A 23,313-nucleotide genomic window follows, 5' to 3' on the forward strand; every position below is an offset into this window, starting at 1 on the left:
ATATCATGCCAGTCCTTTCTGGCCTGCCAGGTCTCTGTGGATAGGTCTGTTGCCAATCTAATGTTTCTACCATTGTAGGTTACATATCTCTTCTCCCGAGCTGCTTTCAGGATTTTCTCTTTGTCTCTGAGACTCGTAAGTTGTCCTATTAGATGTCGGGGTGTTCTTATTTTTATTGATTTTGAGAGGGGTTCTCTGTGCCTCCTGGATTTTGATGCCTGTTTCCTTCCCCACATTAGGGAAGTCCTCTGCTATAATTTGCTCCAATATGCCTTCTGCCCCTCTCTCTCTTTCTTCTTCTTCTGGGATCCCAATTATTCTAATGTTTCATCTTATTGTATCACTTATCTCTCGAATTCTGCCCTCGTGATCCTGTAGTTGTTTCTCTCTCTTTTTCTCAGCCTCTTTATTTTCCATCATTTGGTCTTCTATATCGCTGATTCTCTCTTCTGCCTCATTTATCCTAGCAGTTAGTGCCCCCATTTTTGATTGCACCTCATTAATAGCCTTTTTGATTTCGACTTGGTTAGATTTTAGTTTTTATTTCTCCTGGAGGGGTGTCTCTAATAACTTCCATGCTTTTTTCAAGCCCAGCTAGTATCTTTAAAACCATGATTCTGAACTCTAGGTCCAACAGCATACTAATGTCCATACTGAGTAGGTCCCTGGCAGACGGTACTACCTCTTGTTCTTTTTGCCGAGGTGATATCTTTCATCTTGTCATTTTGTCCAGAGGAGAATAGATGAATGAGAGAACAAAATGCTAACAGATTAACAACGTCCCCAGCAAATATACTCTAAACAAATCAGAAAAGACCTGAATCCAGGAGAAAAGAAAGGGAAAGAAAGAAAAAAGAAAGAGAAAAAAAAAAAGAAAAACATAAAAACAAACAAAAACAGAACAAAAAAAAAACCAGAATATGATCAGATATGATCAGGCTAGTGCATAGATCAGTGCCACGCACTAGATTTTGGGTGTATTTTAGTCTGTTAGAAGAAAGTGCCTCCTAAAATTTTAAAGAAAGAAAAACTTATATATGTACAAAATAAGAGTTGATACAATGAAGGGATGGAATATGACTGTAAAGATGAAAATTATAAAAGATTTTATAAAAGGAATTGATAAGCTGTTTGAAAAAAGAAGATTTAAAAAAAAGAAAAAAAAGGGAGAGAATGTGATCAGGCAGGAGACTAGAACAAAGCCATACACTAGTGATTTAGGGTATATTTTTATCTGTTAGAAGAAACTGTATCTCAAAATTTTAAAGAGAGAACAACTTATATATATATGCCAAAAATAAGAGTATCTACTATGAAGGGATAGAATATGACTCTAAAAATGAAAAATAAATTTTTTTCAAAAAGGGATTGATAAGATGTTGGTTGTAAAAGGGAAAAAGAAAAATTAAAAAAAAAAACAGTTAAGCATGGAGTACTGGGTGTTATGAACAAACAATGAATCATGGAACACTACACCAAAACAAATTATGTAATATATGGTGATTAACATAACAATAAAAAATTAAAAAAAACAGTTAAAAAATTAACTTTGAAAAACTAATGAATCATGGTAAAAAAGCCATGAATTCTATGTGCAGTATTCCCCTAGCTCTGGAGTTTCCCCGTTCTTCTTGATTGGTAAACTTGTTCTCGGCTGGATGTTCGTGCTGATCTTCTGGGGGAGGGGCCTGTTGCGGTGGTTCCCAAATGTCTTTGCTGGAGGCGGAATTGCCCCGCCCTTGTCCGTTCAGGGTAAGTAATCTGCTCGGGATTGCTCTCAGGAGCTTTTGTTCCCTGCAAGCTCTTGGTACAGTTTTGGAGGACGAGAGTGAAAATGGTGGCCCCCCAGTCTCCACCCGGAGGAGTCGAGAACTCGGGGTCCCGCTCCTCAGTGTGCCCCCAGAGAAAAGCAGTCAGTCACTCCCGTCTCCCCGGTCTTAGGCCGCACTCCGTGCTCACCTGGCCTCTGACTGAGTGTTTCTATCTCTGGCACCTGACCCCGTGTGGAGTCTCCAAACCCAGCAGATCCCTGCGGTTCGCTCCCGTGCCTCTCCTCCCAAGGGAGGAAGGGGAGTCTCCCCGGATCTGCCACTTGTTTGGTCCCTGCTGGAGGAGCAGTGGCCCGACTGTGTCGCTGATCACAGTTTATGGCAACCCCGAGCTGAGAGCCCGCGCCTCGGCTCTGTCTCTGCAGCCGGCTTCCCCACTCCATACCTGGGACTCTGCCACACTCAGGCACCCCGGGTCTTTCTGTGACCCCGCGGGTCCTGAGACCACACTGTCCCGCAAGGGTTCCTCCCCCCGCTTAGCCACTGGAGCGACGTCCCTCAGTGGAGCTGACTTCTAAAAGTTCTGATTTTGTGCTCCGCGGCTCTATCACTTGCCAGAAGTGGCCAACGGAGGCCCCCTCCCCCGCCATCTATCCTCCCAAATATCGCCTCGGATCCACTTCTCCGCACGTCCTACCTTCCAGTAAGTGGTCGCTTTTCTGTTCAGAGAGTTGTTGCTATTCCTCTCTTCGATCTCCTGTTGAGTTCGTACGTATTCAGAATGGTTTGATCCCTACTCAGCTGAATTCCTGAGACCAGACGAAATCCAGGTCTCCTACTCCTCTGCCATCTTGCTCCACCTCCCTGGTATTTTATTATTTTTGGTGTGATTTAAATGGGATTGTTTTCTGAACTTCTCTTTCTGCTGCTTTGCAATTAGTGGCCATACAACAAATTTTAGATGATATGTTAGTTTAAATTTTTGCTCATTAATTTTTACATTGAAAAAATATAGGCGTACATTGAATATCTTGGTGATAATTACAAATAAATGAAAAATTTTCACGTGTGAATTTAAGGTTTTTTTGTTTTAATTTAATATTTTTAGCTTTTGGAAGTTTAGAAATTACAAAATGAAAATTACCTTTTCACCCTCATCTTTCTATATAATTCCTCATGGTAAACACTGTTAATAATTTGGTAGGTATTCTTCCTGGCTATTTGTTATATACATTTTAATTGGCGCATATTGATTAATGGTGAAATTACCTCTAAAATTTTTGCTATAACAAATAATGGTACAAAGAACATTCTTATTCATTAATTCTTGCACATCTGTGTAAATATTTTTATAGGATAGTTTCCTAGAAATGAAGAAGCTGGGTCATAGGATATGCATATATCCATAGGAAAATGGTTTATGTCAAATTATGTTATTTCATCCAGCTTTATTGAGATATAATTGACAAATAAAATTGTGTATATTGTATATATTTAAGGTGTACAACATGATTTGATATACATATACATTGTGAAAAGATTATCATAATCAAGTAAATAACACATCCATCACCTCATGTAGTACTTTTTTTGTGTGTATGTGATGAGAACACTAAGATCTCTTAAGATCTACTCTCTCAGCACATTTCAAATATACAATGTAGTATTATTAACTGTAGTCACCATGCTGTAAATTAGATTCCCAGAACTTGTTCATCTTATACCTAAAGTTTGTATCCTTTGACAAACATTTGCCCATTTCCTCCACACCCCAAAATATATCATATAGTTATAGATAGAGTTACAAAGATATCACATTTTCTTTATCTATTCATCTGTTGGTGAGCATTTAGGCTGTTTCCATTTCATGGCTATTGTGAATAATGCTGCAGTGAATATGGAGAGCACATATTTCTTTGAGATAGTGTTTTTATTTCCTTTGGATATATATATAGAAGTGAGCTTGCTGGATGATATGGTAGTTCTGTTTTTAATTTTTTGACACCACCTTTGTACTTTTTTTCATAATTGGTTATACCAGTGGATTTTAAAATTATCTGCATATTTTATAGTTTTACTGAGGTATAATTGGAATATTTAAAGTATATAGTTTGAAAATTTTGACATATGTATATACTGTGAAAACTCAATACCTCTTATTCCTACCCCTTTGTAAGTCCTCATTCTCTCTCCACAAGCCCCCTTACCACTCCCCAGGTAAACACTGATCTGCTTCTGTCACTACAGACTGTTTGCATTTTCTAGAATTTTATATAAATGGGATCATGCAGTAAGTACTCATTTTTTAGTCTGATTTCTTTCATTCAGCTTAATTATATTGAGATTAATCTATGCTTTTATACATATAAGTTTATTTCTTTTTGTTGCTAAGTAGTAATCTCTTTTGTGGATATGCCATAATTTGTTTATCCATTCACTAATGATGGACATTTGGGTTGTTTCCAGTTTTTATTTATTACTAATAAAGCTGGTGTAAACATTCATTTGTCTATGTGTGGTGCTATGCTTTCATTTATCTTGGGTAAATACCTGGTGGTAGAATGATGGGTCATATGGTAGATATATATTTAAATTTTTTAGAAACTGCTAAACTGTGCTTGCAAAGCAGCTAAATTATTTTACATTGCCATGAGCAATATATGAGAGTTCCAGTTGCTCCTCATCCTTGCCAATCCTGGGATGGGTGAGCCTTTAAAAATTGTAGTCATTCTAATAGTTGTATGGTATTAACTCATTGTGGTTTTAATTTGCATTTCCTGAATGATCAAATGATACTTATTTGCTATGTATATCTTATGGCCATTAAAAATGTGTTTGTGTTCTTATATTGCATTTTGAAAGTATATATTCTATGAGTCCTTTACTGGATATGTGATTAGTAAATATTTTCTTCTAGTGTATGGCTTGTCTTTTCATTTTTTGAAGAATGTCTTTCAAAAAACATAAGTTCATACTTCTGAAGAAGTCTAGTCTACAATTATTTCTTTTATGGATTGTGCTTTTGATGTTTTATCTAAAAGGTTTTTGTTTAACCCTAGGTCACATAGAAGTCAGAAAACAAGTCAAAGTAGTTGATTGAAATTTGTGCAGATGTTTCATTGTTTTTTGAAGGAGAAACCACTCGCAAGTTATTATACTGAAAAAGAAGTTTTGAGGCAGACAACTTGACAAACTTTCCAATATTAGAGAAAGTGTTTCTGTGGTTTAGAAATGAGAACCACTAAGCCTTGTCAATTTCTCTGAAGGTAGAAGCCTGCAGACCACTGGAAGCACTGAAATGTTCTTTTATAGGTTACTTTGTTCAGATTACATTAAATTGAATTGTGGGTTTATAATAATTTTCTTCTGAAATAGATAAACCCTTACAAAGTTGGCCTCATTTACTAAATGAAGAGGGAAATGACTTCGTAGTTACTTAACTTGAAGAATCTTGAAAAATTCAGATGTTCCTTGACACAGATCTATACTTGTCTAGAAAATGGGATTAAGAACCCTGATTCTGTGTTTTGTCATACTTTGTAAATCTGGATTTTCAGCTCTAGTTGCTATTAGACATGACCTGTGCATTATCATGCAAGAAAAGTCATCATTTAAACTTCTCATTCAAGCCAATCAAAGATTTCTTACTGAAATTTTCATTTGTACAATTTAGATTTCTTTTTTTCTTCTTTTAAGAAAGGCATTACTTTTTGCTTGAGAAATGAGATGATTTTGGGGGGTTAAGGATTGGTTTAATACTGTGCAATATTTTGTGCATTTGTTTTAATGCACTTTGTGTGTATGTGTATGTAATGAGAGCGAGTGAGAGAGAGAGAGGAAAGGAGGACAGGAGAGGCAATGTGAGGCAAAGCTTTCATTAGAATCTCAATTGGATCCACAATCTCCCCCAAAACCACTGGTATAGAGGGCTTTTCTAGAACACAATCAAATCAGTCCTATTCTTTCAAGGTAACACCATTATGTATGTAAAATTGACACGTTGCATGATTTTTGTTTTGTACCCAATTACAAATATAAAAATTAGAGCTTTGAGCAAAGAGCACTGCAGTATCTTTAATTCTAGTCTATATCATTCTTATTATTGCTGAACACTATTTATTATATAATTACAATATGTAAATTTTTTTCTGATAAATTTTCTTTTTACATTCTATATTTTTTTTTTTTGATTTTATCTGTCCTTTAATGATTGTCATCACAAACTTCAATGACAGTATTTACATTTTTAAATTCTCTTTAACACATGAAATGTAAATAGGAGAAATGAATGAGATTGCTAATTATTTTCCACAATTGCAGTCATGAATAGACATTCTTTATTTTGCTGTATACTTTTCCCCATTCTTTGCTTTTTAAAATAACAGTGATTCCATTGGTTTGGTATGACCAATTGGCAATGTTTGATCACATAGCAGAAAAAGAGTGTGCTTTATACATATTAACCTTTAGCAGTTCAGGCTGGTACATATGCATTTCCTGAGGTTTCAGTCCCAGTATTTCATGGAATTTGATCAGAAAATGGTGAAAATAGCAATGTTGACCTCATGCATTAGGTACACATTTAAGATATATGCAACAAAACATTTTTTGACTTGGGACAATTTTTATAAATCTTCTTTCTTATCTAAATAATATAATTAATAATAATGAATGGTCTTTAATTTTCAGAACAAAGTTTACATTCTATATTTAATGTTAATGTTGACTATCCTTGTGTAAAGACTATGGTATTCTAATATCAGTCAATTCTATTCACATTTTTAGTTTGCATTTTTATCTCATGTTCTTAGTGAGTTTGCTAATGCAGTTTTTTTCCTTTTGTTTCTGAACCATTATTATAGTTAATGGAATGCTGGACTTTTCAGATTTCCTTAAGGCTGTGAACGATGTTTGTTATTTGGTCTCTCAGGATCCAGGTAAAAAAAAAAAAAAGATTCTTCAAAATTATAGAACAGAATGATTTTGATTGTAACTGATTTTAAGGTGGGGTGGTTATATGAATTTACATTTTTTTCAGAATCTTTTCAGTACTTTTCCCCCCAGGAGTCTAGGTTGAGAAAAATTAGACATGAGTTATTTCATAAAAGGAACTGAAAAATGTGGATCACTTCCATGGTATCCTAATTTTCTTTCTCTAATCTCCATTGGATGCACACAACTGCTAAGATTAATTTTCTTTTCTTTTTTTAAAGATTTTATTTATTTATTTTGAGAGAGAGAGTGAGACAGAGAGCACAAGCAGGGGGAGCAGCAGGTAGAGGGAGAGGGAGAAGCAGGCTCCCCACTGAGCAGGGAGCCCAATGTGGGGGCTCGATCCCAGGATCCTGGAATCATGACCTGAGCTGAAGGCAGATGCTTAACCGACTGAGCCACCCAGGTACCCTAGATTAATTTTCTTAATGTGATTTTTGTCATGTCATTCACCTGCTCAGAAATTTAGATGTTCTTCCTATGATCAAATGAATGTAGTCCAAACTCTTATGCTTGGCGTCCTCACCTCCTTATAATTTTGCTTGCCATTCCTCCTTTCTCTGTAGAATCTTTTCCAGGCAAGAACCCCATGCTCCAGTTAATCAAAAATCTCTATACATGCCAATTTCATTCTTATTTCCACACCTTTGTGCATGTGTTTTTTCTTTTTTTCCCTTTGAAGTCTCATGGATTTTCTTCTATATGTCAACAGTACTCTGTTCACTGCTTATATTTCTCCCCAAAAATTTCAGATGCTGATGGATCTCCTAACAACTTTTCGTTTACACTACATATAAATTGCAAAGAAAGTGATTGGAAGAACTATTCATGTTAGTGATAGAGACAGTGCTTCCAAAAGTCTGAGATCTCTAGTGTTCATGACCTAATTTTAACAGTTTCTTGGTTTAAAACAAAACAAAACAAAAACCAGTTCCTTGGTTTTTTCATTAGGCAAGATCAAGTTCCTATAGACAGTCCTTGGGATTATATATTTTTGTAGTCAACCTCACTGTATTTTCTTAGAATCAAGGATATATGAATGCGATGGTCTTCATATACCTGGATTAGCAAGCAAAAGCCAAGAAAAACTTAATGTTTATGTATTCATTAATGTAATAAATGTTATTAAATGCCTACCATATACAGCAATTAACAATATAGATAAATGCTTGGCTTGCTTTTCTTTTATTAATCCTTACTTCCTACTTGGCATTTTGATTAACTCCTATAGAATTGGGTTTCTCTTCGTTCTCCCTTTGTCTACTCGGTATTCACCCTGAAAACCAAGCTTTTTGTTGACTATAGATTTATATTATATGTGTGTTTGGGTTCCTAAGTGCTGCCTACTTTTTAAGCCACAGTTTAGCTCCCATGTATTCCTTTGTTTTTAAAATCTCAGATTCCTATTTTAACCTTATTTTTGTTTATGGTCAAATGTTCTGAGACTAACAAAGTCCCAAGTTTATTTTTCACCTCTTTTTTATTTATTTATTTATTTATTTTTTATTATGTTATATTAATCTCAATACATTACATCATTAGTTTTTGATGTAGTGTTCCATGATTCATTGTTTGCATATAACACCCAGTGCTCCATTCAGTATGTGCCCTCTTTAATACCCATCACCAGGCTAACCCATCCCCCCATGCTCCTCCCCTCTAGAACCCTCAGGTTGTTTCTTAGAGTCCATAGTCTCTCATGGTTCATCTCACCCTCCGATTTCCCACCCTTCATTTTTCCTTCCTACTATCTTGTTTTTTATGTTTTTTTTTAACATAAAATGTATTATTTGTTTCAGAGGTACAGGTCTGTGATTCAGCAGTCTTATGCAATTCACAGCGCTCACCATAGCACATACCCTCCCCAATGTCTATCACCCAGCCACCCCATCCTTCCCACCCCCCCACCACTCCAGCAACCCTCAGTTTGTTTCCTGAGATTAAGAATTCCTCATATCAGTGAGGTCATATGATGCATGTCTTTCTCTGATTGACTTATTTCGCTCAGCATAATACCCTCCAGTTCCATCCACATCGTTGCAAATGGCAAGATTTCATTCCTTTTGATGGCTGCATAATATTCCATTGTATATGTATACCACATCTTCTTTATCCATTCATCTGTTGATGGACATCTTGGCTCTTTCCATAGTTTGGCTATTGTGGACATTGCTGCTGTGAACATCGGGGTGCACGTACCCCTTCAGATCCCTACATTTGTATCTTTGTGGTAAATACCCAGTAGTGCAATTGCTGGATTGTAGGGTAGCTCTATTTTCATCTGTTTGAGGAACCTCCATACTATTTTCCAGAGTGGCTGCACCAGCTTGCATTCCCACCAAGAGTGTAGGAGGGTTCCCCTTTCTCCGCATCCCCGCCAACATCTGTCGTTTCCTGACTTGTTAATTTTAGCCATTCTGACTGGTGTGAGGTGGTATCTCATTGAGGTTTTGACTTGGATTTCCCTGATGCCGAGCAATATTGAGCACTTTTTCATGTGTCTGTTGGCCATTTGGATGTCTTCTTTGGAAAAATGTCTGTTCATGTCTTCTGCCCATTTCTTGATTGGATCATTTGTTCTTTGGGTGTTGAGTTTGATAAGTTCTTTATAGATTTTGGATACTGGCCCTTTATCTGATATGTCATTTGTAAATATGTTCTCCCATTCTGTCAGTTGTCTTTTGGTTTTGTTGACTGTTTCTTTTGCTGGCAAAAGCTTTTTATCTTGATAAAGTCCCAATAGTTCAATTTTGTCCTTGCTTCCCTTGCCTCTGGCGATGTTTCTAGGAAGAAGCTGCTGTGTCTGACATCGAAGAAGTTGCTGCCTGTGTTCTCCTCTAGGATTTTGATGGACTCCTGTCTCACATTTAGGTCTTTCAACCATTTGGAGTCTATTTTTGTGTGTGGTGTAAGGAAATGGTCCAGTTTCATTCTTCTGCATGTGGCTGTCCAATTTTCCCAACACCATTTGTTGAAGAGACTGTAATCTTTCCATTGGACATTCTTTCCTGCTTTGTCAAAGATGAGTTGACCATAGAGTTGAGGGTCCATTTCTGGGCTCTCTATTCTGTTCCATTGATCTATGTGTCTGTTTTTGTGCCAGTACCATACTGTCTTGATGATGACAGCTTTGTAATAGAGCTGGAATTCCAGAATTGTGATGCCACCGGCTTTGCTTTTTTTTTTTTCCAACATTCCTGTGGCTATTCGGGGTCTTTTCTGGTTCCATACAAATTTTAGGATTTTTTATTCCATTTCTTTGAAAAAAGTGGATGGTATTTTGATAGGGATTGCATTAAATGTGTAGATTGCTCTAGGTAGCATTGACATCTTCACAATATTTGTTCTTCCAATCCATGAGCATGGAACGTTTTTCCATTTCTTTGTGTCTTCCTCAATTTCTTTCATGAGTATTTTATAGTTTTCTGAGTACAGATTCTTTGCCTCTTTGGTTAGATCTTTTTCATCTCTTAAAACAATATGCCTAATTCTTGAATATGTTATTTTTATAAAATAGCCAAGCAATATATGAATATAAATATGTAAATGAGGCTCTTTAATTCTTCCTAGATTGTTAGTTTAATGTTGACTTCGGAATCTTTTTATATGCAATTTGAATATATATGTATGTGTGCATATTGATATATTTTGTAAGACAAAATGAGTTATCAATTACTAGGTAGAGTAGAACAAGAGGACCTAAATCTTACAGAGGCAAGTGGAAAGATCAAGCATACAGTTAGGAATCAAGAGACCCTAAGAAAATAAAAGGGAAAAATAGAATTATCTTCTACTTTATGAGAAAGGAATCATGCCAAATACGTTATTGTCTATCATGATTTTTTTTTTAACTGAATAATATGTCTTGGAAGGTTTTCCATGCTAGTAGGTGTCGGTCAACCTATTACTTTTTAATAGCTGTATGGTATCTGAAAAATGTAGATATACTATAATTTATTTAACTAATCCTTTATTATTGAATATTTAATTGGTTCTAATTATCTTAGTATTATAAACAATTTCACAATGAATATAACTTTTCTTATATTTTTTAGTTTTATATATATTTATTTTTGTATTATATTTTATATTTATATCTGTGCCTCTATCTTTATGATGCCTTTAAAGCAAAATTAGTTATCAATTATTATTTTTTTAAAGATTTTATTTGAGAGAGAGAGAATGAGAGAGAGAGAGCACATGAGAGGGGGGAGGGTCAGAGGGAGCAGACTCCCTGCCAAGCAGGGAGCCCGATGCAGGACTCGATCCTGGGACTCCAGGATCATGACCTGAGCCGAAGGCAGTCGCTTAACCAACTGAGCCACCCAGGCTCCCTAGTTATCAATTATTAGTTAGAAGAGAACCAGAGGGATCTGTGCATGCGTTGGGGCATGCCTTCAACACTCAGACAGATAGTTTTCAACTCTTCCTCAGCCTTCACTTCCTTCTTAAGTGTATCCTCAATGTAAGCCAGAGGTGAGAGTTCAGGACCTGCTGAGGTTTCCCTGGGTATGGCCCTATCCATGTGTGTGGCCATCTAGATGCTCAGGAATATGTTGGCACTTTTCAAAGGCCTCTATGGATATCTCATTCCCCAGATTTTCCTTTTAAGCTTGTTTGCTAGCCTGTTGTTTGCTCCAACTGTTTTTATTGACTCGGAAATAGGCCCATGACATATTTTTGAGTGAAAAGATAGTAGACTGTATGTACTGTTTTATTTGGGTGAAATGTTCACAATCATTGATGTGCATAAAAAAAAGTAGAAAGTTATCTGTGTAGGATATTAATCAAAATGTATCATTTTTTGCATGCCCTGAATGGGAAATTTGTGTTGCTTTTATCTTTATTTTTTATCTTTGTTCTTTGTACAGTTGTGGGTTTATTTGACTTTTTTAAAATTAGTATGTCATTAGAAGAGCAGCAATAACATTGAAGAGCAGGACTTCAGAATGTGTCTTTTTGTTGTTGTTTGTTTCAAGTTTTATTTAAATTCTAGTTAGTTAAGATATAGTGTAATACTGGTTTCAGGAGTAGACTTTAGTGATTCATTACTTACATATAACACCCAGTGCTTGCTCCACTTCAGGCATTCGTAATGTTAACTAATTGCTTCTGATTGTTTTTGATGAGTACTCCCAGGGAAAAGACTCTGCATTGGGCAAATTTTGAGTCAGGTCAAATAAGGATGGTTGTGCAAGTAAGGTCTTCCATGGGACCACCAAACAGGTCTAATAATGACAGTTCTTAGGGAATGGGGCTTTAAAGAAGTTCTAACCTCATTCTTCTCCATTGGCTGTCAGGCTGCTGTTTTTCATCATGATTGTAGGCTCTTAGTTTTCAAAGTTCCTAGGAAGCTGGGATGGTGAGATGAGAATATGGCAAGTTAAAATGCCACAAAGTTCACTATTATTGAGATTCAGCCATTTTTCTTAAAAAAAAAAAAACATTCTTTGGATTGCTGTAAGCCTTTGATTTATATCCAGAGTTTTGAAAAAAGTTGATCTGATAATTTTCACCAGTGTTCTCATTGCTTTTATGGAGGAGAGGGTTCTCAAAGGTCCTTCCTATGCCACTTTTGCTCACTTGATCAATAACTACTGGTTGAATGAATGACTAATGCCCAGTTCTTCCTCCCTGTCTGTGCAAATCTAAAACCTTGTGGATCATTTTGCTCGTTATATCTTGAATTCCAAGAAAATGTGGTCTGACTATAAAGTGATTTGCTCTCTGGTATTGATTATTGTTTATTGTTTTTATTGATTATTGTTATTGTTGTAATTATTAACTTAATTACAATTAAATTGTAATTTAATTGATTAAATTAAATACAATAAAAATATTGTAATTATTGTTATTATTGATTATTGTTTCCTTATCAAATTAAATTAAGGATTGCAGTGGTCTGAGGAGCACTTAAATTCAGCATTAGGTATCAATCTGTTTAGGTTTTAAGGAAGACATTTGTTTAGGGAAAATTCTTTCATTAATATGAATATTTTCTTCTGTGTTCTTTCCAATTCACTTTTGATACTAAAGATGGTTAGCATAAGAAAATGAAGTTTCTAGGGATGCCTGGGTGGCTCAGTTGCTTAAATGTCTGCCTTCGGCTAAGGTCATGATCCCAGGATCCTGGGATCGAGTCCCACATCGGGCTCCTTGCTCAGCAGGGAAACTGCTTCTCCCTCTGCCTGCTTGTGTTCCTCCTCTCTCTCTCTGGCAAATAAATAAAATCTTAAAAAAAAAAGAAAATGAAGTTTCTATGGAGAAATAGAAGTTTTACATCTACTCCATTCTTCTCTCTTTTATACTATGTTTATAAAATTACATTTTTAAGCAATTAATCATGCTCTCAAATTTTGGTTTAAGCTGCCTTGCTATTATAGATTATACCACTGGTAAGACATTATTTTAGTTAAAAGTTTTAACTGAGAGGTGACTATGGTATAATGAGAGAACCCATACCTTTTAGCACAATACCCATAGCTTTTAGCACAATGCTCAGCATATAAATAGCATTTAATAAATACCAGCTATTGTTGCTAATTTTATATCAGTAGTGATAATAGCAAAAATTATAGTTTATACTAAGAATGTGGTCAGAATTGAGCAAATGCCTACTTGCAGATAAAGTTTTAGGAAACCCTATGTCTAACCTGGTAGGTTATTGACACAAAATCAGCTCCTCCAAGAAAATCTATTGTTTCTTATGGTAAAATAATTTCTTTGTTTATTGTATTTTTGCAGCATTCCAAAATGCCTTGAAGATTTTCTGTAGGATAAAAGGTGGTCGAGTTGCAACTGATGAACTGGCTACTGTTTTGGATAGCATGGATATCCCCGTAATCCCTGAAACTTTTCAGGAAGTGATAAAACATGCTAGTATAGACAGTGAGTTATTTGAATTAATATGTATATATATCTTTCTTGGATATCAGTTTTCTGATTCATCCTTTATTTCTCCTTCTTTTTCTTCTGATTCTTGCCTTTTGCCATCATTACTGCTTACAGGTGTCTATGGTAAGAGATAGTCTAGGAAAATTAAATGAGAAACTTCTAAAATTGTCATATTTTAGTATGTTTGGTAAAAATCTAAGAGAAAAATGGATTTATTTTCTTTTCAAACTTACCTTTCTTTTCCAATAGTCATTTCTTATCTGTGTAGAGATAGTTTCTGTAGTGTCAAGGGCATTGGCTTCTCAAGTTAGGAGACCTAAATTTCTTGAGTTTTTAATTTTTTTGGATAGCTTTGATTATATAATCTTCCTATGCTTTTCAGGTACTCTGCGAAATGTAGATTTCTTTTAAACATTATAAATATATTTAACAGATGTTTTGTATCATATGTTTACATGTCACCAGGGGGTGTCTGATAATAATGGACTGATAAATAATTGATTCATTGAATATCCATTTATTTAATAAGTCAGATAGTCATTTAGTATCTACTGTGCTTGAAACTGTGCTAGGTGATACACAGATGAATAGAACACACTTCTTTTTCCAAAGGAGCTCACATTCTAGTGTGGAAAGAGTCAAGTAAAATGAGAATTATAATGTTGTATAACAAATACTATGATAAATGTAGATAGGCTGCAAATGTATCCTGGAAGCACCAGAGAAAGATTATCAGAGGATGTGATACCTGAGCTAAATCTTGAAGGATCAGTAGGGGTTGGTTGGTTGAAGATGGTAGTAAAGAGTGAGAAAGATATTTCAGACTGGGGGAATAGTTTGTGTAAATATGGCAGGAAAATAATGAGACATGACATCTTTTTCAATGGGCTTCCATTAGTTTTTGTCATTTGTTAATGATGGCTTTTTAGTGGGCTTTTGGCTGCTGAAATGTGTTGTGAAGATAGAACCTGGCTGCATGGATTTGTTTTTGGTTTTTGAGAAGGAGAGGAGTGAGAGGCAGAGAGAATCTTAAGCAGACTCCACACCCAGTGTAGAGCCTGATGCGGGGCTCAATCTCATAACCCTGAAATCATGACTTGGGTTGAAATCAAGAGTTGGTCGCTTAACTAATGAGCCACCCAGGCACCCCAGGCTGCATGGATTTTACTAGGTAGTCATTTATGGTGGGTTCTGGGTTAGTAGACATAATTGTAGGGATGTTCTGAGGCATGAAGATGTCCATAAAATGGGGATTTTAAAGTTTAATCTCAAGCCATATTATTAAATAGCCTTTAGGGCATCCTCTACCAGAAGCAACAGAAATCATACGTGAGATCACTGCAGCACATTTTTTTTTTTTTTTTGACTTAGGGAATTCTGGCCTGGACTTCCAGGCCTTCTACTTTATTTGGGGAGCTAAACTGAAAAATTATGCTAATTTCATAGGATTGTTGTAGGAATTAAATATAAACATTTATTACTGTGTTTGGCACCTAGAACAGTCTCAAGAAATGTGAAGCAGAAACCTGAGAATTATCCTTGACAACTCTGTTTTCTCTGTTCTCCTCATGCAATCATTAGGAATTGCTCTTATTTTAAACTCCTAGATATATCTTTCTAGGTATCTATTTTCCAATATTACTACGTTAGTCCAAGTTACCATAATCTTTCCTTAGGACTATCAATGTTCATCCTAACAAGCCACCCATATCTTGTCTTTCTCCTTTACACTGTAGCCAGAATAATCTTTTTAAAACACACATCTGATCATGTTACCTCCTGCATAAAATCTAAAAATACTTCTTGGGATGAAAAACCCTTTAATGTTGCATACAAGGCCTTGCAATATCTGGCCTTTACTATAGGTCTCCAGCTTTATTGCAGACCACATTCTGCTTTGCTCACTGTGCCTTTGCAGAGTTTCAGTTGTATACCCTGCCTCCTCCTGCCATAGCCTTTGCATATGTTCTTTTCTTTCCCTGGAACATTCTGCTCCTCCTAGTTAATTCCTACTTACACTTTAGATTTAAATTCAGCTCTATAGGGATGTTTCCATGACTTCTCTAACTCGGTCAAATTCTCATACACTTTCACAGCACTAACCACAGTTGCAATTTTTATTTCTTATTGTTTTATTAAGATCTGTATCTCAAATAAGACTAAGCAGCAGGAAAGCAGATATCATGTCTACTTTTGCTCAGTATTGTATCCTCAGTACCTACTAGCACAGTGCTTATGGTACATATTAACTGCTCAACAAATATATGTTGAATGAGTTAATAAGTCTCACCCTTTACTCCATTTCCTCCAATGAGGGAGAACAAGATTTCTTCACTTTGTCATTTTAATAAGCTGGTTGTGACTTAAGGTAAAATTCTTCATAGGGAAGGTCCTTGTCCTTTGACTAGGAAAATCATTTTAATAGGTTTGTTTGATTATGGGAGCTAAAGCCTATTGGGAGACACCTAGTTTGAGTAAAAAGATAACATAAAGTACTCTATTTAAGAAAATAACAGGAATGGGGTGCCTGGGTGGCTCAGGTGTTAAGCATCTGCCTTTGGCTCAGGTCATGATCCCAGGGTCCTGGGATCAAGTCCCACATTGGGCTCCCTGCTCGGTGGGAAGCCTGCTTCTCCCTCTCCCACTCCCCCTGCTTGTGTTCCCTCTCTTGCTGTCTTTCTCTGTCAAATAAATAAAGTCTTAAAAAAAATAACAGGAACTTAGAATACCACAGTGGCTATTTGGCAGCTGGAGGAAGAAGCCTGGGGGAAGCTAAGAGTGGATTGGGTTTCCTGCAATCAATAGAGAGTAGCTATAGAACTCTAGGACAATAGTATGTAGTTGCTTGTTGTACTATAAAGAACTCGCATACTCCCATTAATTGCGAGTTATCTAGTAAAAGTTGGTTATATACAATAGCCTTGTGTTAGTAGTGTTGGTGGGTGGATTTCAAGGAGAAAAGTCTATAGGTTCTGTGTTAGGTAGGCTTGGGGTGGAGAGAATATAGCACCTATAGAATATGATAATGTGAGTGAGATCAAGAGTCCAGGGGAACAGAGAAAACAAAAATCAATCACAAGAGTATAAAACACTCAGAAATCCTCAAATTTTGGAGGGAGTATTGATTTATGTTCATATAGGGTACAGTCTGGGATCTGAACTATTTTCGTTAAATATTAAAGGAAAGGACAACCCCAGAATGCCAAAAGTCTTAGGTTACCCAGGTAGGAGATGTGGATTTTTCTATAACAAAATTTTGAAGTAAGTAGTGAAATAACTAGCAGAAGGCATAACACCCTGTTATAGGTACTGTTTTAACGTCTTGTTTTTGTATTAGGTTTGGTTTTTTTGAGTAATAATGATATGTGAAGAATATGTTCATCTTTATGAGTGTTCACAATGAAGAGGAAAGAATTAGGCCATTGGAATTTGCAAGGAAGTCCGAAAAGCATTTGCTTCATTAAGTTATGGCAAAAGAAATATGGAAGATAACTTGATGTCAGTTCTGGGAGTGTCAGGTAGTTTGGTTTCTGAAATAGGATATTGGTGCCTTAGTTTTTTCTCTCGTGATTAGTAATCTGATAATTGAACTGGGTGAAAAGTAGTGACTAGCATAATTTTTGATAGAGGAGGTTTTTGATATTGCAGAGGTTTTGTGAAGATTATGGAAATGTAGTGTTAATAGTCACTTAACACCTTCAAAGTAATGTTGCCCTGAATATGACCTTGATGATAGGATATTTTTTTTCACACTAGATGTTTATATTTTCCAGGCTGAATTTCCTCCAGAAGTACATATATAAGAGTGGGAGGTTGTTTTGAACTTCCCTTATGAAATAAATGGAGCCTATAACTATACTGATTGCCTCAGTCTCAACCAGGAATTATTCATTAAGGTTTTGATAAGCCAGATAGGGGCCAAAATAGTAATTTCAGATTCTGTAATGCTTATTTGGCCACTAATAATATTTGTTTGGGATATTTGTGTAGGTATCTATTATTGTATAGAAGCAAGGAATAAATTTTGAGCAAGAACTAGTGAATCTATAAATAGTTGGCTACTGCATTCTCATTGGTTGATACTGGACCTTTTTCCAGAGAAGGGAGTTTTTTAAGTGGAGAGCACATAAACAATATGGCCTTCTCCACTGGATTAATTTACATATGGTCGAATACTTTGCACTGATCAAATTCAAGAGTTTGAGGGCTGAAGCCTTGAATTATATTAGGACTTAAGCTATGATCTAAGAACTTAGGACATGGACTCAATCTACAGTAAGTGCCAGGAATTCCCTGGGGAGTGTAAGGGGGGGTGTTAGAACCATAATCAAGAAGAGAATGAGATTAAATACCAAGGAAATAAAAAAACAGAATGTAAGAAGCAGTTCCTAATTAGAAAATAACTTAGCATCATTTGGTCTAACACTTCTTTGATTGGGTCAAATACTTACCTTGCTTTGCAGTAATTTAAAAGCAACTGACATAGCTTACCAATTTTCAAGAATCAGAATGAATCAAACCTACCCAACACCAAAAGTATATTGTGTATAATTCTTCTTTGACTCAGAAGGCACATTAAAAGCTTGCATCTTTTTTTCAGGGTCTTCGCTTATGCATATAATTGAGCAGTTGATCTCTTATGCATAGACTAAAGAATAAACCTAGTATTTTTATAGGTAGATAAGTCAACTCCTGGTCTTTTTCACCTTGGATGTCAAGCAAACTCAAGCATTTGGAGGCAAGAACTGTTGGGAAAAGCATTTTCTACCTCTGTGCACAATTGGAATGACATTATTTAAGGTCACTGCCTCTGAACCCATCCTCTGTCATGCACTGCCCAAGAAGGAAAATGGTCTTAGAAAGAGGCAAGGGCAAGAATGGTAGGAAGTCATAATTATGAGAGTGCTGGGCACCTATAAGGTCCTAAGTAAGTGGTTTTCTGCTATCCACAGTGTAGACATTGCATTATTCTTTACAGCCTTCAGTATATTTTATTCATTCAAAAATAATTTTTAAGTGTTGGGAAGTAGATACTTTGCGAGGCATTGGGGAAACAAATGACATTCTCTGCTCTTGAAGAGCTCATGATCTAGTGAGGAAGGTAAGAGTTAAAACTTGAAATTCTACCTATGGTAAACTCTCAAAAAACTGCTTATTAAAATATTATCTTGATTACCTAGCTTTGGGGCTTAAAATGTGACTAATTTCTTTTGATGGGAAACTCTTTTATTAAGGAGAAAAGAAAATAATGGTCTTAGTCTTATGTTTCAGTGTGTACTGAGTTATTAATTCACAATTCCAGGTATTATTCAAAACCTGTAATAGCTGGCTCTCCCCATCTCCTTCCACACATCTCTGTGTTATTTTCATATTAGAATAGGTTGAAAGTAATATTTGTGTTCAAAAGAGAAATACAGTATTTGAACTTATTCTTTCTATTACAGGTAACCACAGGGTGGATATTAGAGATATTATATTTACTTTGGATGAACTACAGCACCAGTATGAGGATTTTTGTAAGTGAGCTCTTGTTGCTATAACAAGCTTTGTTTATAAATAAATTGTCCTTAAACCCTAATTTATAGGTTTCATCATACGAGTTTTAAAAGCCTTCTCTGAAACCATTGCTCTAACTTTTAAATTAGGGAGATAAAAGTTTAATACTCTAAATATACTAATTAAAATTGGTTATATAACTATCTCATAATTTTCTACTTTTATCTCCCTTAATATTTTACAACACAAAGTAAACTTTAAAACAAATTAGTAACACTGAAGAAAGATATTTAATTTGCAAATTGTGGGTCATTCTGACATCCTGACATTGATAGTTAAATATTTTTAGTATATTCTTCACTATCATTCATGATTTAGTTCAGTTTTCCTTCATTAAATACGTTTTTTTTAACTCTTCCAATCACATCATGTCATTCCTTATTCTTTCTCTAATTTGTTCAAATATCCTTTGATCAAGATTATCTATATATATAATTTTAAGAATTATATAGTTGTAATAAGCTTACTGCAAATAAAGCAGCCAGTCGCCTGATCCTTTCCTCAGCATCTCCAGAGGTAAACATTTTAGATGTTTTAGATGATTACTTGACATTTGTCTTCATGACTATAAATAACATGTTTGTATTGTTACTTGTTGATTTTTAAAATTTGGGGTAGATGTAGTAAACTTCCTAATATGAAAAATAAGGATTTAGCTCTGTTTCATCTTCGTTGTCTCCATCACATCTACTTACTCTTCCCATACCTATTCACACTCCCAATATAGTTACAAGGTAATTTGATTAAGTTTTAATTCAGTATTTATGCTAATATATTTATGTAAACACTATTCACAGCTGAGCTATATAGTAAGTATCTTGTAGCTACTTTCTTTTTCTCTGCAAATTTTTCCCTCTTTGAATTAATAATTGTCTTATTTATTTGCTTGGTTTTAAATATTTTATTTATTTATTTTTTTGAGAGGGGATGAGGGGGAGGGGCAGAGGGAGGGAGAGAAAGAAAGAGAGAATCCTAAGCAGTCTCCGTACCCAGCTTGGAACCCAACATGAGGCTCGATCTCATGACCTGAGCCAAAATCAAGAGTCCAGCAAACGCTTAACTGACTGAGTCACCTGGGTGCCCCTATTTGCTTGATTTTTAAATAAGTATATTTATTGCTGATTGAACCCTAAATTCTGCCAACTATCCAAGTATCCTCTCCATAAGTTTGCATGCACCAGGTATTCTATTAGTTTTGTCTTCTTGAGGAAATCTTCCTTAGAGTATTCTGATGTTCTTCAGTATGGATTTGTTTCCCTCTACATCTTGTGTGCATCTGTCATCCTGGGATCTTTCGTCATTAACATTCTGGAGATTTTTCACTTCTCTCCTCCTGTATCAAATTCTGTCTTCACATTTGATTGATAGTTTGGGTATAGAATTCTAGATTGTAAATTTTCTGGATTTTCTAGTTTTCAATATTGCTGTTGATGTCCAAAATTTTCTGACTCCTGACTCTTTGTATGAAACCGGTTTTTGTTTTTGCAAGCTTATAGGATATTTTCGTTGTATATAGTGCTGTGAAATTTCATGGTGGTGTACCTTGAAATAAGTTTCTTTGCTGTGATTGTGTTGGATACAGTGTCCTCTGATTCTGGAAAATTAAAATAATTTGTTAATTTCCTTTCCTCTATTTTTCTGTGAAACTCTTGTTATTTGGATATTTGATATTCTGGATTGATTCTTTTTTGGAGGATTTATTTATTTATTTGACAGAGAGAGAGACAGGGAGAGAGGGAACACAAACAGAGGGAGTGGGAGAGGGAGAAGCAGGCTTCCCGCTGAGCAGGGAGCCTGATGCGGGGCTTGATCCCAGGACCCTGGGATCATGACCTGAGCCGAAGGCAGATGCTTAACGACTGAGCCACCCAGGCGCCCCTCCTTTTAAAAAAAAAAAAAACAAAAACCCTTTTCTCTTGTCTCTTTGTTATGCTTTCTGAGAGATTTCCTTAAATTTATCTTCCAGTGCTTCTATTTAGTTTTTCACTTGTAGGTTTTAAATTTCCAAAAATTGCTCTGTTCTCAGATTTGAGAATGGTAAGCTAAAAGCTGTTTGGAAACTCTGAGATTGAGGGTGGAACTAGCTGACTCTGAGCTGTGGGATAGTGGTTCTTAACCAGAGGTGATTTGGGGATTTTTTTTCTCTCTTTCCTCCCTCCCCCAGGAACATGTGGCAGCATTTGGAGACGTTTGTGGTCATCACAATCTGTGTTACTGGCATCAGGTGATGAGAGGCCAGGGGTGCTTCTAAATATCCTACAATACACAGGACAGCCCCCCTCAATAAAGAATTATCCATCTCCAAATGCTAGTACTGCTGAGTTTGAGAAACCCTGCTAGAGGGTGATCTGGCTGGGTTCTTTGCATAGAAAACCCTTGATATTACTATCTTTAGGATATTTTTCCTTTTGATGGCCAGAGTGTTCAAAGAAGTTTCTTATATCCTTCCTGGAGGTTTAGCCTTGCTTACTAAACTTCCAGGTGTTAAATGAGACAAAAGACTGGAGTTCCCATTATTCAATGTAACCCCCCTGCTCTTTTTCCATATAATACTCCTACCCTCTATTGTGTTTAGTATTCCATAATTCCAGAGATCCTGTGTTTAACCCTCTCTGATAAATTGTCAGTCTCTTGCTGGAGTGGGAGAAAAATCAACCATCTGGCTGTATGAAGGGAATCTAGGTATCAAACTACTACTTAAATGGACTTTTATCCAATTCTTTATTTTTAGCTTCATTCTTACCCTCACTTTTAAAGGTATCTAAATGCTACTAACTTATGAGCATTTGGAGGTTTTGTGTTATGAATTGGGTTGCTTGTTGGCTTTCCACATTCTGCTTTATGGTTCAGCCTTTTCAGGTCTACTAAGTTCATCAACATTCCAGCTTCCAAAATTTAATTGCAGTTGTTTTTTTACCTGTTCTTTTTATTATTATAGATTTATGATGTTTTAAAATTCTTTTAGTTTTAATGGGGTTTTTGAAGGCTGTTCAATTTGCTGTCATTACCTGAAAGTTTCAAAGTTTATTTTGAATTCTAATTTTGTCTTTGGTTTAGAATTTTTTTCATTAATTTTTTTCTTACATAGATATTACTAATAATCACATACCCACTCACATGCATGATTCTAATAATTTATGTTATTCATTTCTTCTGTATCTTTGCTAATTTTCTACCAGTTCTATTATGGAGAAAGGAATTTGTCTCCAAATATAATTGTGGATTAGTCTATTTCTCCTTTCAGTTTTGTCAGGTTTTGTTTCATGCATTTTGAAGCTCTGTTACTAGGTGAACTCACATTTAGGATAGTTATATCTTCTTTTTTTTTAAGATTTATTAATTTATTTGAGAGAGAGAGAGAGAGAGAGAAAACACATGTGGGGGGAGGGGCAGAGAGGGAGAGAGAAACTCAAGCAGACTCCACGATGAGCATGGAGCCCCCTGCAGAGCTCAATCCCATGACCCCGAAATCACGATCTGAGCCAAAACCAAGAGTTGAATGCTTAACCAGTTGTGTCACCCACGCACCCCAGGAGAGTTTTCTCTTCTTTGTGAATTGACTCTTTTATCATTATATAGTATGTATGTAATCACTGGTAATTTTTTCTCTGAAGCTTACTTGTTCTGATTCTAATATAACTCCAGTTTTCTTTTGATTAGTGCGTACATGGTATATATTTTCTATCCTTTTACTTTTAACATTCCTATATCACATATTTGAAGTTTTTGTAAACCACATAGAGTTGGGTGATATTTTTGTATTTATTTTAATAATCTCTTCTAATTGGAGTGTTTAAATCATTTTTTCAATGTTATTTTTTAATTTAAATTCAGTTAATTGACATATAGCATATTAATAGTTTCAGAGGTACACTTCAATGATTCATCAGTCTTATGTAACACCCAGTGCTCATTACATCATGTGCCCTCCTTAATGTTCATCACCCAGTTACTCCATGCCCCTACTCCCCTCACCTCCAGCAACCTTCAGTTTGTTTCCTATGGTTAAGAGTCTCTTATGGCTTCTTTCCCTCTCTGATTTTGTCTTGTGTTATTTTTTCCTCCCTTCCCCAATGATCCTCTATTTTGTTTCTTAAATTCC

At 35.7% G+C, this 23,313-nt stretch overlaps 1 protein-coding gene across 2 annotated transcripts in view; it reads left to right on the forward strand.

The window, feature by feature from the left end:
• EFCAB13 (EF-hand calcium binding domain 13) overlaps window positions 1-23,313 on the forward strand; it is a 314,516-nt gene that overhangs the window by 37,415 nt on the left and 253,788 nt on the right. For both annotated transcript variants that reach the window (XR_003515406.2, XM_027568521.2), the window contains exons 8-10: window positions 6,632-6,706; window positions 13,506-13,649; window positions 19,100-19,171. Coding sequence is in view for 1 of the 2 variants with exons in the window: in XM_027568521.2 (XP_027424322.2) it covers window positions 6,632-6,706; window positions 13,506-13,649; window positions 19,100-19,171 (291 nt within the window). In the remaining variant the exon portion in view is untranslated. The remainder of the gene's footprint in view (window positions 1-6,631; window positions 6,707-13,505; window positions 13,650-19,099; window positions 19,172-23,313) is intronic.

The sequence above is a fragment of the Zalophus californianus genome, chromosome 16 (assembly GCF_009762305.2).
Source record: "Zalophus californianus isolate mZalCal1 chromosome 16, mZalCal1.pri.v2, whole genome shotgun sequence".
Classification (NCBI taxonomy): domain Eukaryota; kingdom Metazoa; phylum Chordata; class Mammalia; order Carnivora; family Otariidae; genus Zalophus; species Zalophus californianus.